The sequence below is a fragment of the Raphanus sativus genome, unplaced genomic scaffold, assembly GCF_000801105.2.
Source record: "Raphanus sativus cultivar WK10039 unplaced genomic scaffold, ASM80110v3 Scaffold0912, whole genome shotgun sequence".
In the NCBI taxonomy this organism is placed as follows: Eukaryota; Viridiplantae; Streptophyta; class Magnoliopsida; order Brassicales; family Brassicaceae; genus Raphanus; species Raphanus sativus.
In genome coordinates, this window is record NW_026616226.1 from 11,510 (window position 1) to 25,744 (window position 14,235).

Consider the following 14,235-nt stretch of genomic DNA (forward strand, 5'->3'; position numbering starts at 1 on the left):
ATGGTTGCTTAACAAACATGTAAAATTTAAATTTTAATCTTAAAACATATTAAAATGCAAATTATATGTCAAAAATATAAATTATATATAATTTCTAAAAATATCTTAAAAATTATTTATAAACTGAATGACTAAAATTCAAATTATCCAAATCACTAAATTTTTAAATTCAAAACTTAAAATATCTGATATTTAATCCGAAAATTCGGGTTATCTTACTTTTTTATCTATATTATCTAAGATTACCGAAAAAGTTAGAATTAAAGTGGACCTAACTGAAGCAGCAGTTTCCCATTTTTCTACCCAAATCGAAATAATTAAATAAAACTTAGTTTTGTAAATGATCAAATCAATTTTTTGTCGTATATTATGCAGTTTTCCATTTTTCTACCCAAATCAAAATAATTAAATAAAAAATGAACTTAGTTTTGTAAATGATCAAATGTTTCTCAAATAATGAAAAGCAAAGAACCAAAATAATGTAAGTTTAACGCGAAACCTAACTCAAGCAGTTGTTGGCTTGTACCACTTCCATCTTTCTTTTCTTTTCATTTTTTCCCTAAATTTCCACCACTTTCATCTTCCTTCTCACTCTCCTCGTTTCGCACACCTCACAGATCATCTTTTCCATCTCAGTCGCTATCTTCTCTTCACCAACCTCAGATTGTCCTCTCTCTCTCCTCTCCCATTTAACCACAGATCCAGACTTATGCCGCCCCACTTCTTGATTTGAACTTTCCGCTCTTCCTCTCTGGCACTGGAATGGGTTGCTTTACGCCGTGCTCTTCGTTCTCAAGCAGCTATGGGTGTCAGAGTTCCCCGTCATTAAGGTTCGTTTTCCTGTGATTCTTGATTTGTTGTTATCTTTGCTGATTCTTACTTGTTTTGATCCACACAGCGTCCACCAGTCTTCAGCTTCAAGATTGCTCTCCCCTTGACGTGAACACAACCTCTGAAGCTATCAGGTGCGCTTTATGTTCTGTAAATGATAATACTGTTGTTTCTGCTAGACTGGTCGGGTGGGCTTGTGTCAGTATCGAGGTTCTTGGGTTAGCAGGTCATTTCTTATGCTGGTTGTTTGATTATCTCTAGGGAAGTGACTCACCATATACATCAGGTTTGCTTGGTGATATAACCATTTAGATTGAATGTATATCCCTGTTACGTTTTAATGAACTTATTTATATGCAACATTTAGATTGCAGAAGACTTAAAGCTCACTATCACTAAGTGTTGCAAAACACAACTGAGAAGAATATGAAAACCAGCTGCTGAGTTAGCTGTTTGAAATAAGTTTTTTCTTTATTATTTAAGTCTTCATGTCAAATACACTTGCTGTCTTGATCTGATTAGCTCTATTGTCAGACTCACTCTGTTGTTTAGCCCTGAGACTCGGTTTTATTCTTCTCTGTTTGGAACTGATGTAAGCAATCTGGTGAAGGAATTTGATCAAATTCGACTCACCTTTTAGCCTTTAGTGAAAAGAAACTTTACTTCTTGGGTCTATATGATGAACTGTGCAAAGATGGTAGTTTTGGACTCCTATGTTTTTTTCTTTTTTATGATTGTGTCCTCTGGTTAAAGGTCTGAGCTTTTTGTTCATGTATGTGAATGAATCTGCAAGGTTCCTACTTTCATTTCGTTTTGCAGTATTAACTCCAGTTTGTCCGTAGAAGACTGGAAATAGCATGTAAAGTTGTCGAGCTGTTCACATACCGCCTGAGCACAACGCAAGCAACGTAATGGAGAAACTCCAATACTTGTGTAGGTGGAAGCTCAAGCAATGACGTGAAACCCCTGGCGTTCTTGAGAGTTAGCTTCGTTGGTTGCCGAAACTCGTTGCTGCCGCGGAGATGAAGTGATTCAAACCCTGTTGCTTCCTGGAACGGCCCAACACCATCGTATCTAGCTCTGGGTGCTCCAGTCAGATCCATAAAAGGTAAAAATTCAGTCAATTCTGAACAACACCAAGAACTCAAAATCTCAGCGAAACACTTGAAGGGGGGCGAGAAAGAGAGAGAGAGACTTGCGGTGATAAAGATCTGCCTTTTGTCATTAAGTGAGCATAAACGACGCGAGCAACTACAGAGCGTGAAACTCACACAGACGAATGGTGTTTCGACACGTGGCGCAAAAAGCCCCTATCTCCAAAGTGGCGTGGAGGAATGAGCAGCCAGAATAGTCTACTTTATATATATAGATTCCAATTTAAGCTTTTTACATGTTTGTATTTTAATTAAGGAACTAAAAAAGGCAATTTAAGTGTTCAACACTTAAACTGGCTATCATACAAGAACGTTCTGTTTCTAGGTGATTGTGAGTAGACTATTCAAGAGCTTCCAATGAACATCAGCAGGAGGACCGAAAGACTCTACCATCAATGAGACAATAATAATGGTCCAAGACATCCTTAATTAACAACTTTTCTTTTAGCCATGTTCCTAGAAACTTTGTACAGCAACAGTGATAGAATTTAAGTATGTGTTCTGGATTTGTGGTCAATGATAGCAATAGTGATAGAAATTGAAGTTGGATATGCTTGGTTGGTAGACATTTATTGAGAAAAATGGAAAACTAGGGAAGAACATTAAAATTCGACGGGTCAACTCTATATTCAACAGATCTTTGATATTTCGAATACAAACAAGAAGACCAAGAAACATGCTGTAGAGAAAAGTCGTGGAAGTATACTTCACACATTGAACCCACAACATGTCTTACATCTATGTGTGTGTGTATAAATCTCCTCATAACTCAAGACAATGGCGTAGAGGGTAATAGAGAGAAAAAATATGAGAAATGTACCAAACTACCTCCATCCTTACATCATCTTCATCTTCGTCTTCATTTCGTTTCCATATTTCGGTGTCTATGCCAACACACTATCTGCTACAGAGTCTCTCACAATCTCAAACAACAAAACCATTGTATCTCGTAACGAAACCTTCGAGCTCGGTTTCTTCACTCCCGGAACAAGTTCACGTTGGTATCTCGGGATATGGTACAGCAAAATCCCTACCAGGACCTACGTATGGGTTGCCAACAGAGACAACCCACTGTCTCATCCCAACGGATCTCTCAAAATATCATCAGACAACAACCTCGTCATTTTCGATCACTCCTCCGACACACCTGTTTGGTCAACGAATCTAACCGTTGGCACTATGAGATCTCCACTGGTGGCAGAGCTTCTCGATAACGGTAACTTCGTGCTCAGAGACTCCAACAACAATAACAACGAGTACTTGTGGCAGAGTTTCGATTTTCCAACAGATACTTTGCTTCCGGATATGAAACTGGGCTGGGATAAAAAAACCGGTTTAGACCGAGTCTTGAGATCCTGGAGAAATCCGGAGGATCCATCGAGCGGCGATTTCTCGGTTAAACTCGAAACCAGAGGGTTCCCTGAGTATTACGTATTCAACAAAAAGTCAATTATCTACCGGAGCGGTCCATGGATCGGAAACCGGTTTAGCTGCGTACCGGAGATGAAACCGATTGATTACATGGTTTACATTTTCGTAGCGAGTAACGAAGAAGTGACTTACTCATACCAAATGACCAAACCCGACGTATACTCCATACTAAGCGTAACCTCGACGGGAAACATACAACGACGGAACTGGATCGAGACATCGCAGACTTGGAAACCGTTGTGGTACCAACCAAAGGACATATGCGACAAGTACAAACAGTGTGGGAGTTACGGTTATGGCGATTCCAACACCATACCGAACTGTAACTGCATCAAAGGGTTTGAGCGACGAAACGAGCAAGAGTGGGCTTTGAGAGATGATTCAGCTGGTTGCGTGAGGAAGACGAGGCTGAGTTGTGATGGTAGAGATGGGTTTGTGGTTCTGAAGAAGATGAAACTGCCGGATACTACGGATACGGTTTTGGACAGAGGAATTGGGTTGAAGGAGTGTGAAGCCAAGTGCCTACAAGATTGTAACTGTACGGCGTATGCTAACACGGATATTCGTGACGGCGGGTCGGGTTGTGTGATTTGGAAGGGAGGGCTTTTGGATGTCAGGAGATATGCAAATGGTGGTCAGGATCTCTACGTTAAACTAGCGGCTGCTGATCTCGGTTAGTTCTTTCTCCCATGCCTTTTTAAGGGTTTTGTTTTAGTTGAGGCTACCTTAGTTAAGGATCAAAGCATGTGATCACCCCTTTTAACACTTCTATCTAAAGTGAAGCATTTCTGTGGATGTCTTCACCCCTTTAACATTTACTTCCGGTTGTAACAGATTAATTTCTTTTGGGTCTTTAGACTAATATAATTGTCTGTTGTCCAAGAAATAAGATCAAAGCATGTGATTGGATTGCTTTCTACTAAGTTGAAGTAATAGCATTTAATATTTTTTGCTATTGATCTCAAGAGTTTCAGCTAAGATCACCTAATTGTAGGGGTGTGATACTAGGAAATTTCAGAATATAAGATATGTGGTTAAATATCCATTCAAATATTAAGATATAAGTTGATGTTTAGATCACTATAAATCCATAATTTTTTTGCTTCAAAAAATCAATGTTAAAACTAAAGATCTATCTAATATTTTTTAATTGCATTACTAAGCGAAGCTACTGATGATTACTATATTAGGCACAAACAGTATATCTCAATATTAAGTATGGTTTAAGCTTAGATTCAACACCAAAAATATTTATATTTAGGTCTAGTATAATGTTTTTATCATAAGTACAAGGGAGTGACCTTTTTTTTTGACAAGTACGTACTATGTGCCTCGTTTATATTGCAGATGTCAAGATAACAAGCCATGGAAGAATCTTAGGTTCGAGTATTGGAGTGGCCATTTTTCTTCTAATAATTAGTATCATCACCTTCGGCTTTTGGAAAAGAAAACAGAAGAGATCTATAACAATTCAAACACCTAATGGTAAATCAATGACTCATTTTCTTTATTTTGTCTGTAAATTCTGAAAGTTCAAAAGTTTTTGTTTCTGAATGAAACAGTTGATCAAGTGCGAAGCCAAGATTTGCTAATAAACGAAGTGATATTAACAAGCTATAGTTACATATCCGAAGAAAGCAAAACAGAGGATCTAGAGCTTCCATTGATGGAGTTTGAATCTCTTGCCATGGCGACAAACCGATTTTCTGTCGCTAACATGCTTGGACAAGGTGGTTTCGGTATTGTTTACAAGGTAAAAATGATTCATAAATGTACTCAAAAATCTATCAATGTACAAGGTTTTCATTCTATAATCGAACATGTCTGTAATAGGGAATTTTACCTGACGGGAAAGAAATTGCGGTAAAGAGACTATCTACAATGTCTCTACAAGGGACTGATGAGTTCAAGAATGAGGTCAGACTAATTGCTAGGCTTCAGCACATAAACCTTGTCCGGCTCCTCGGTTGTTGCGTCGAGAAGGGCGAGAAGATGTTGATATATGAGTACTTGGAGAATCTAAGCCTTGATTCACATCTCTTTGGTTAGTGACTCAAGATAACTTCTATTCTAACAATGTAACTTATTCGGGGATAAGATTAACATGTTTAAAATTGTGATCGATTTGTAGATAAAATCCGACGCTCTACCTTAAATTGGCAAAAGAGATTTGACATTATCAATGGTATTGCTAGAGGACTTCTTTATCTTCACCAAGATTCGCGGTTTAGAATTATCCATAGAGACTTGAAAGCAAGTAACGTCTTACTTGATAAAAATATGACTCCAAAAATCTCGGATTTCGGGATGGCAAGGATCTTTGGACGGGATGAGACAGAAGCTAACACAAGGAAGGTGGTTGGAACTTAGTAAGCTATTTGTTTCCATAACAACAAAGAGTTTTCGTCTTAAATCTAAACCAACTAGAAAACATCATAAAATATGAATTTATTATACCTTATGCAGCGGTTACATGGCTCCAGAATATGCAATGGACGGGATATTCTCTATGAAGTCGGATGTTTTCAGCTTTGGGGTCTTGCTTCTTGAAATTATAACTGGCAAGAGGAGTAAAGGGTTCTACAACTCTAACCGTGACCTTAACCTCCTTGATTTTGTAAGCTGAGAACAACTAAATTTGATATTGTTTCACTGCATCTTATATCGCCATAACACTAAATGAAAGATTCTATATTTTTACGGACAGGTGTGGAGGTACTGGAAAGAAGGAAAAGGGATAGAGACCGTAGACCCAATCATCATAGATTCTTCATCATCAGCACTCCGGACAGTACATGAAATCTTGAGATGTATACAAATTGGTCTCTTGTGTGTTCAAGAACGTGCTGAAGACAGACCAGTGATGTCGACTGTTATGGTGATGCTTGGGAGCGAAACTACGGCTATTCCTCAGCCTAAACAGCCCGGTTTTTGCGCTGGGAGAAGTCTTCTTGAGACCGAATTGTCGTCGGGTACACAGCGCGATGATGAATTGTCAGTGAACCAAATCACCCTCTCAGTCATTGACGCCCGGTAATTTGTAACCCGAGACAATCTGTTTATCCTTCTTAGAAGAATGATTTTCTAGACTATTCATGAATTGTCAGTGAACCAAATCTCCCTCTCAGTTATTGACGTCCGGTAATTTGTAACCCGAGAAAATCTGTTTATCCTTCTTGAAAGAATGATTTTCTAGACTATTCAAGCAAAATAAAAAATACAATAAATGTTTATAACTAAATTTATTATTTATTTTATTATAAAATTTTCAATAACTATCAATAATATTTAATCAAATCAAATATTCTCAATTAATATTTTCTGAAAGGTATACAAAAAGACATATCTAGCCATTCAAGAATGCCCCACATCACATTACCATGCATCAACAAGCATATGATCATTTGGATCTTCATTTTTATCAATGTAACATTTTTGGATGCATTAGAGCCTGGATGCAGTGTTTTAAAAACTTGCCCAAATGACTGAACCGAAAATGTTTTGGGTCATGGATCAATATGGTTTAACCGGATTCAATGAAATTTAACTGAGTTAAATTAAGTTCAATCAAAGAATAAAAATATTAATAAAATCTAAATGCTTCGGTAAATTACAGTTATTTATAATAAAACTTATAATATGTTTATTCAAAAATAATTTTATACTAATCGAAACATAAGTATCAGATATCTAATATCTCACATATATTTTCCGTAGGGATTTTGCATGAGGGATGATATTTAGTGCTTAATGCCAATAGTATTGTCATCATTAAGAACCAAACTTTTAGCGATATTTCTTAACTTATGCTTAAGAATCTTTCCGTTGCCGTTCTTAGGTAGTTCTCCCATGAACACAACCCTCTTCGGACACATAAAATGAGGCAGATTCTCACGGCAATACTTAATCAAATCACATTCTCTTGTCATGAACTGATCATCACAGTCTCCTTGACTAGTCTTACGCTTTTCTAGAACAACGAACGCACAAGGGGTTTCACCCCACATAGGGTGAGGCATGGCCACAACAGCAGCCTCGAGCACTTTCTTATACTTATAAAGAACATTCTCAACTTCAACACTGTTGATGTTTTCACCTCCAGATATGATAATATCTTTGGACCGATCTTTGATCTGTATGTGCCCATCTGGATGGATCACACCTATGTCTCCCGTGTTGAGCCATCCGTGCTTAAACGCTTCAGATGTAGCTTTCGGACTCTTTAGATACCCTTTCATTAAGCTGCTTCCTTTCATGACAATCTCTCCCATTGTCTTCCCATCGCGTGGGACACTCTCCTGAGTTTTCGTGTTCTTTACGTCAACGTCAGCCAGGGTTAAGATGCCTACCCCTTGTCTTGCCTTCATCTCCATCTGTTGCTTTTCTGGTAGTCTGTTTTAATAGTATAAATATAAATGTTAAATCGATTTTAATAACATTTAACATGACTTAAAGCATCCACAGTGGGCAATTCTTATGAGAGAATCTCATGATAAAATTAATAAAAAATGATATAGTAGGAGAATTTATGAGATAAGTTTCTTTGTGAAGAGACTCTCATCAAAATCAAGATACCTCAAACCAACGTGTCATTTTAACATTGAACAAGTTAATTTGTTACAACTAATTTTAATTATATAAATAAATAATTTGATCAAAAAATATAATTAAATAATTTTTACTAAGAAACTCTTTTTGAGAGAGTCCAGTAATGATGCTATTATAAACTTTTTGTACCAACGAATATATATTACCTGTTCCACTCGTCATTCCACTCACAAAAGAGAACAGCACCAGTGGCCTCCGTGAGCCCATAGACATGCAGCACTTGAAAACCGAGCCGCTGAACTTTCTCTACAAGGGCAGCAGGAGGCGATGAACCTCCGGTCAAAACCTGAACCGGCCTGGACCTTTGTGACATGTCAAGTGGATTTCCTTGAAGCAAAATGTTGAAGACTGTAGGAACACAACACATATGCGTCACGCCATGCAATTCTATGTTTTTATAAATCTCCGGGGCAGACACATGCCTGATACAGACGTTGGTGCCCCCACGTGCTGCCACCGACCATGTGAGATTCCATCCGTTGCAATGAAACATAGGCAGAGTCCAAAGGTAGACCGGGAATGTCCCCATTTCCCAGCCCATAATCACGCTCAGAGAGCTCAAATACACTCCACGGTGGCTAACCACCACACCTTTTGGTTCGCTCGTGGTACCCGATGTGTAGTTTAACGAGATGGGATCCTGCTCGTTTTGAATACGGAACATACGTGCAACCAAGGAGGACGAAGGTTCTCCCGTACGGATGAGCCCCTCGTAGTCTAACTCATTGGACGAAACCCTCTTAGGGCAATCAGGCTCGTCAATGAATATGACCAGCAGGTTCAGCTGTTCTTCGTCGGGTAGTAGATAGAGCGCGGCTCTAGCTAAGGTCTCTAGGTTGCGGTCTACGAATAATATCTTGGACTGTGCGTGGCGGAAGATTGCGGCGATGGATTTTGCGTCGAGGCGGGTGTTGATAGGGTTAAGGACAGCTCCAGCCATGGGAACAGCGAAGTGCATCTCATATATGGCCGGTATGTTTGGGGCAAGAACGGATACCTAAACACATATTTATGTCATGTCTCATAGTCGTATATCCAAGTTAAAGTGAAATAGAATTATTTCTTATATTCAGATTTGTTTGATAAAACCTACTATACATAATAAACTTTTTTTGAACAAAACATAATAAACTTTAAATAAACAAATAAAAAGATTCGTTGCAGAGAGAGACATACGACATCATTCTTGGCGATGTCAAGAGATAGGAGAGAAACAGCGAGACGACAGCAACGGTCATAGGTCTGAGGCCATGTGAAACGAGTTTCTCCATAGATTATGGAAGTTCTATTTGGATAACATTCTGAAGCTCTCTTCAAGAACGTTATGGGCGTTAGAGGAGCGTTGTTTGCTTCACATAACCTCAGATTGTCCATCTTGTTCTTCTTAGTGTATATTTATGTTTTTGTGTCGGTGTGAGGGAAGATACATGTAGATCTTATATATAAGTGTGATCTGGCCCTCTCTCTCCCCTCAGCAGCAAGTGGTTTTAAGGTGGGAAGTTGACATTTAATTTAAAGTGTTCAGCAGCCTCAATTGTTAGCACTACGCTATCACTTGGGCGTATAAACCGAACTGAAAAAATATACCCAAAACTTTCAAATATTCAAACGATTTTATTTTTAGAACCGAGAAACAAACCAAATTAAATCGTGAACCAATGTGTATCTGATTATCCAAAACACAGTTTATATACTTCAAATATTAATTCTATTTAATTTTAAAATTACAAATATTCTAAAAATACTAATTTTTTTTTTTGAAACACCGCTTTCATTAAAACTTAAACATTCGGGCTACACTTTGAAGAAGAAGTAATCATGGCTCCACTAACAGTACAAAGCGACAACAATATAACATAAAAGATAAAAGTAGAGAAACCTCTTGGATAAATTGACAGCGAATTCTGAGTAAGACTCAAATGCGTCGAAGTAAAGTTCACGGCAAAGCCGGAAAGTTGAAACTTAGTCACTTTGAATCGTGACGTTGATAGACAATCCACACCTCGGAATATCGTCGAAACGAAATCCGTTGCATCTTCAGGCCCCGTACAGACCGCTCCACAAGATAACAAAACGGTTAGAGATTTTGACAACTTCATCTGCTTTGTAGCAGGAGGGACGACTCTTCTCATGGAGAAGGTCTTAGATGGTGGTACTGGTGAATCCACTGGCACCCACAAAAATAAAGATCGCTTCTGAATTGAAGGATATAACGTTGCGTTCACAATAGTTTGGATCAAAGGTTCGGTGAATCCATCGAGACTCATTGAAAAACTATTAACTATAACCAAAAGCAAAAGATAACTTCTGGGCTTGGACCTCATCTTCAAATTAATATTTTGAAAGATAGAGAAAGGACTGACACCTTTTGAAAATGACTTGGGCCTGGCCCATATAGAGGAAGTGGAAGGGCTGATGTCAGCATCACGTTCAACAGATCTGAGCTTGCGCAGTGTGCGTGCGGCGAAATTAGGGCACACCTCGTCGGCGGGATGAAGGGTGGTGGCGCAAGATGGAGGAGAGGGGGCTGTGAAGATCGAAAAGTTAGGGATTAAGCAGCAACCGGAAAGAGATACGGAATCCCGTTTGTAACATGAAGTTGAAGAGCTGCGGTGGCTTGAGGCGTTCTTAAAGTCTGAGATTTGAGCTTTATCTGAGAGTAGCTCAGATCCAAAGAAATCCATGGGACTCTTCTCAGATCTAAAGCACAGTGGAAGGTTAAACTCAGTGAAGGGAAGGAGGTGAAGTGAGGCGCCATTTGTGCAAGCAGAGCGAGTTGCAGGTCTGTTGCAGAGAGAGGGCCATCCCTTCCGTGGGTCGAGGTGGGGAGAGGTGGTATTTGTACCGCGTTTCCAGGAGTCCCCGGTGAAAGATGCAGGTCCGGTGGTCTCCAAAACCCGAGCAAAGACCACGAAGGTCTTCTCTAGTTTTGAAATTTCCAGATCCAGAATAAATGATTGAGTAAAGGCAGAATAAATGATAGAACGAGAGCTTTGACTTGTAGCAATAGAAACAATGAGCAAGATTGAGTAGAGGCGACGCCGGCGAGCTCTCGCTCTACCGGCGTCGAAGAAACACGACTGTCTTGGTAAGCGCGTCAGAGAGAGAAATGGGACCGTTTTTTTCTTCTTTATGATATACAACTATGCATATATAATTATATATAAAGAGAGAGAGAGAGAGAGAGAGAGAGAGAGAGAGAGAGAGAGAGAGAGAGAGAGAGAGAGAGAGAGAGAGAGAGAGATCTAAAAATACTAATTATAAACCAAACTATCCATAAAAATATTTTAATCTGGAGCTATAAAACCAACCGACTGTAAAATGAGGTTCAATTTGAGTTTGAATCCTATCAATTTTTCGATCGGTCCTATATTTTTAAAACAAAAAATAAAATCGAACCAAAGTCAACTGAATGATTACCCAAATTTCTATAATATAATTGATATACTTTTAACCAGAATATGTTTTATCCAAAACAATTAAAATTATCCAAATTATCTAAATTTTTAATCTAGCTAGAAATATGATATTTAAATCCAGAAAACTCCATTTTCTTTTACTTTTTTTACCCGAATTAACCTAAAAACCATAACCGAATGAGATCTAAATTATCTTGGATATTAGGCGGTTTTTAACTTTGTTATCCAATTCGAACCAAAAAGCAAAATAGTCAAACCAAATTTTTTAAATACTCGAACGGATCCTAAATCTGTAACCATAAAAACCAAAAAGTCAAAAGAACCGAATGAGAACCAAACCAAAAACCAAATGCTCACTCTAATCCGGCATGGAGTCAAGGATCATGTACAAATAAAAAAGACAATAACATTCTTTTTTGGTCAACTTTCTTCCTCTAGCAACTTATGATAAAATAGTTCACTATAATTGTTTTTAGTGTTTTCTAATCCAGAAAATGCAAAATAATATGACTTGCCTGTATTAAGGAAATCATGAGCTAAAGTTTATTTTAAAAAAATTCTATCTGTTTTTAATAGAATGACTGTTAAGGTTTTATTATCATAAAATTACGAAAATATAATTAAGTTACATGATAATTTCATCTGTAGGTCTATTAGTGACATTTTGTCCTCTTGAAAAAGTTATTAAAAGGTGAAATCTTGGGTTTAAAGAATGTCAAGCACATCGATAATTTATATGGAGGAGTCAGTGAAAACTCACATTCGAGGAATTAGGATCGATGCTCTTTAAGAATGCGAGTCGGGGTCCACGGACGAATTGTCGCAAACACATTTTATGTAAGAGTTATTCTTGGGTTCACCCCTAGAGTGAACCTAGAGGTTCACTCAACCAATAGAAATCACTCATTTCACAATTGATATCTTTTAAAAAAGGAAACAAAATATTGTCAAGTTATATTATGTTTTTAAAATAAATAAAATGAAAAAAATAAAAATAATAGTAGTTAAAAATGATTTAAAAATATATTTTTAACATCTTCGAAAAAAATAAACTCTAAACCCTAAATCATAAACCCTAAACCCTAAATCATAAACCCTAAACCGTTAAGTATACCCTAAACCCTTGGGTATACGCTAAACCCTTGGGTATATGCTAAACTCTTGTATAATCTTAAACTCTAAACCCTAAACTCTAGTATATGCAAAAAAAATTAGATATTTTTTAATGCCATCATCGAAATACTAAACCCTAAACTCTAAACCCTAAACCCTTAGGTAAATCATAAATACTTGGATAATCCTAAATTTTAACTAAAAAAACTAAACACTAAAACAATAAATCTTAAAAATACTAAAACCTTAATCTTAATCCCTAAACTTTTTTTAGGATTAAGGGTTTGGTATTTTTAAGATTTATTGTTTTTAACGTTTTGACGACGGATTTAAAATATTTTAATTTTTTTTTGTTGCATATATTACTACTTTTATTTATTTTTAACATTTTTTATTTTAAAAATATAATATAACTTGATAATATTTTGTTTCCTTTTTTAAAAGATATCAATTGTGAAATGGGTGATTCCTATTGGTTGGGTGAACCTTTAGGTTCACTCTAGGGGTGAACCTAAGAATAAGTCTTTACGTAATATGCATGGTTTTTAGTGTCAATAGAACGAGAGTTTTGTATCGTTCAGTTACAAAGGCATGTGAACGATACAAACAATAAATGAATTTTATGGACACTCCACGGTTGTATGGGATAACATCTTGTGGTTTTTTTTATGGATTTATCTTTATCAAGGGTTGTATGTAGGCCAGTAGGAGTGGACAAATTGTTAAGATGTCCTAGATTTGCGGACCAGATCAGACATTTAATGTTAATTATATTAAGTTCATAGTTTGACAACATAATTTCTGGTCCAATAGCCATTGCCTATATGGCCTAGATTTATTTTATTAACCGATACTAAGTTTCAACATTTGTTGATCATGAAATCCTCATGGTAGTTGTTGTCCGATTCTTCGAACCTCTTTCCTTCTCATCTTTAATCTTCATTGGTCTTACAAAATTAGAAAATTTTCATCTTTAACGTATACTTCCTTTCCTCCTTTCTAAAAATAAGAGGAAGTATTTTATATATTCTAAGAAAATTAACTAAAAATACATATTTCGAAATATCAATTAGTTCTGTATTTTTAAATTATAAAATTTTATTACTAAAATTTTCAAAACTGTATACAATTTTTTAGGAAATTATAAAATTTTAATCGTAGAATCATTATTTTCCTATATATCTACAAATTTTATAAATACTGTTTAATTTTATTTTTGATAATTATTCAATTTATACAATTTTATTTAATATATTTAATTAAAATAAACAGATATAAAAATTTATCTAAGATTATAATTCTAAATATATACATGCATATTTTTGAATATAATTTAAAATACATAAAATTATTTATTTAATATATTTAATTAAAATAAACAGATATAAAAATTTATCTAAGATTATAATTCTAAATATATACTTGCATATTTTTGAATATAATTTAAAATACATAAAATTATATTTATCTTAATTTTATGTTTAATTAAATTAAATTTATATTAAAATATTTATAAGAAAAATAAAATCTACAATATTAATAAAAATTTATTTTTAAATATAGATTAAATTTATCTATTAAAATTAATTTAAATTTAAATATTTTTACTGCACATAGTGCAGGAAAACACCTAGTATTTTATATATTCTAAGAAAATTAACTAAAAATATTTGAACTGA

At 36.0% G+C, this 14,235-nt stretch overlaps 2 protein-coding genes across 3 annotated transcripts; one reads left to right on the top strand and one right to left on the bottom strand.

Annotated features, from left to right (window-relative positions):
• The first annotated feature begins 478 nt into the window (after window positions 1-478).
• Window positions 479-6,616, top strand: LOC130503300 (receptor-like serine/threonine-protein kinase SD1-6). Of its 2 annotated transcripts, none has more exons than XM_056997974.1 (9): window positions 479-830; window positions 899-965; window positions 1,651-4,089; window positions 4,764-4,901; window positions 4,979-5,169; window positions 5,250-5,460; window positions 5,548-5,785; window positions 5,883-6,033; window positions 6,124-6,616. In XM_056997974.1, the coding sequence occupies exons 3-9, from the start codon at window positions 2,793-2,795 to the stop codon at window positions 6,451-6,453; spliced, it is 2,556 nt and encodes an 851-aa protein (XP_056853954.1). In that variant the 5' UTR covers window positions 479-830; window positions 899-965; window positions 1,651-2,792; the 3' UTR covers window positions 6,454-6,616. The 2 variants fall into 2 exon arrangements, with proteins under 2 accessions (XP_056853954.1, XP_056853955.1); XM_056997975.1 differs by having other exon boundaries at window positions 2,311-4,089.
• A 429-nt stretch (window positions 6,617-7,045) lies between these two features.
• LOC130503301 (probable acyl-activating enzyme 12, peroxisomal) lies at window positions 7,046-9,424 on the bottom strand. The gene is made up of 3 exons (XM_056997976.1): window positions 9,201-9,424; window positions 8,171-9,021; window positions 7,046-7,808 (listed from the first exon to the last, which is right to left on the bottom strand). Exons 1-3 carry the CDS (start codon window positions 9,396-9,398, stop codon window positions 7,157-7,159), a joined length of 1,701 nt encoding a protein of 566 aa, XP_056853956.1. The 5' UTR covers window positions 9,399-9,424; the 3' UTR covers window positions 7,046-7,156.
• Window positions 9,425-14,235: the final 4,811 nt, after the last annotated feature.

Bases quoted from the DNA above. Each gene is read 5' to 3' on its own strand.
- LOC130503300 (XM_056997974.1), top strand. From the start codon at position 2,793: ATGAGAAATGTACCAAACTACCTCCATCCTTACATCATCTTCATCTTC. The intron at 5,170-5,249 runs GTAAAAATGATT...TGTCTGTAATAG, and splicing joins GTTTCGGTATTGTTTACAAG to GGAATTTTACCTGACGGGAA. The intron at 5,461-5,547 runs GTTAGTGACTCA...ATCGATTTGTAG, and splicing joins CCTTGATTCACATCTCTTTG to ATAAAATCCGACGCTCTACC.
- LOC130503301 (XM_056997976.1), bottom strand. From the start codon at position 9,398: ATGGACAATCTGAGGTTATGTGAAGCAAACAACGCTCCTCTAACGCCC. The intron at 9,022-9,200 runs GTATGTCTCTCT...ATATGTGTTTAG, and splicing joins ACATCGCCAAGAATGATGTC to GTATCCGTTCTTGCCCCAAA. The intron at 7,809-8,170 runs GTAATATATATT...CTATTAAAACAG, and splicing joins TGGAATGACGAGTGGAACAG to ACTACCAGAAAAGCAACAGA.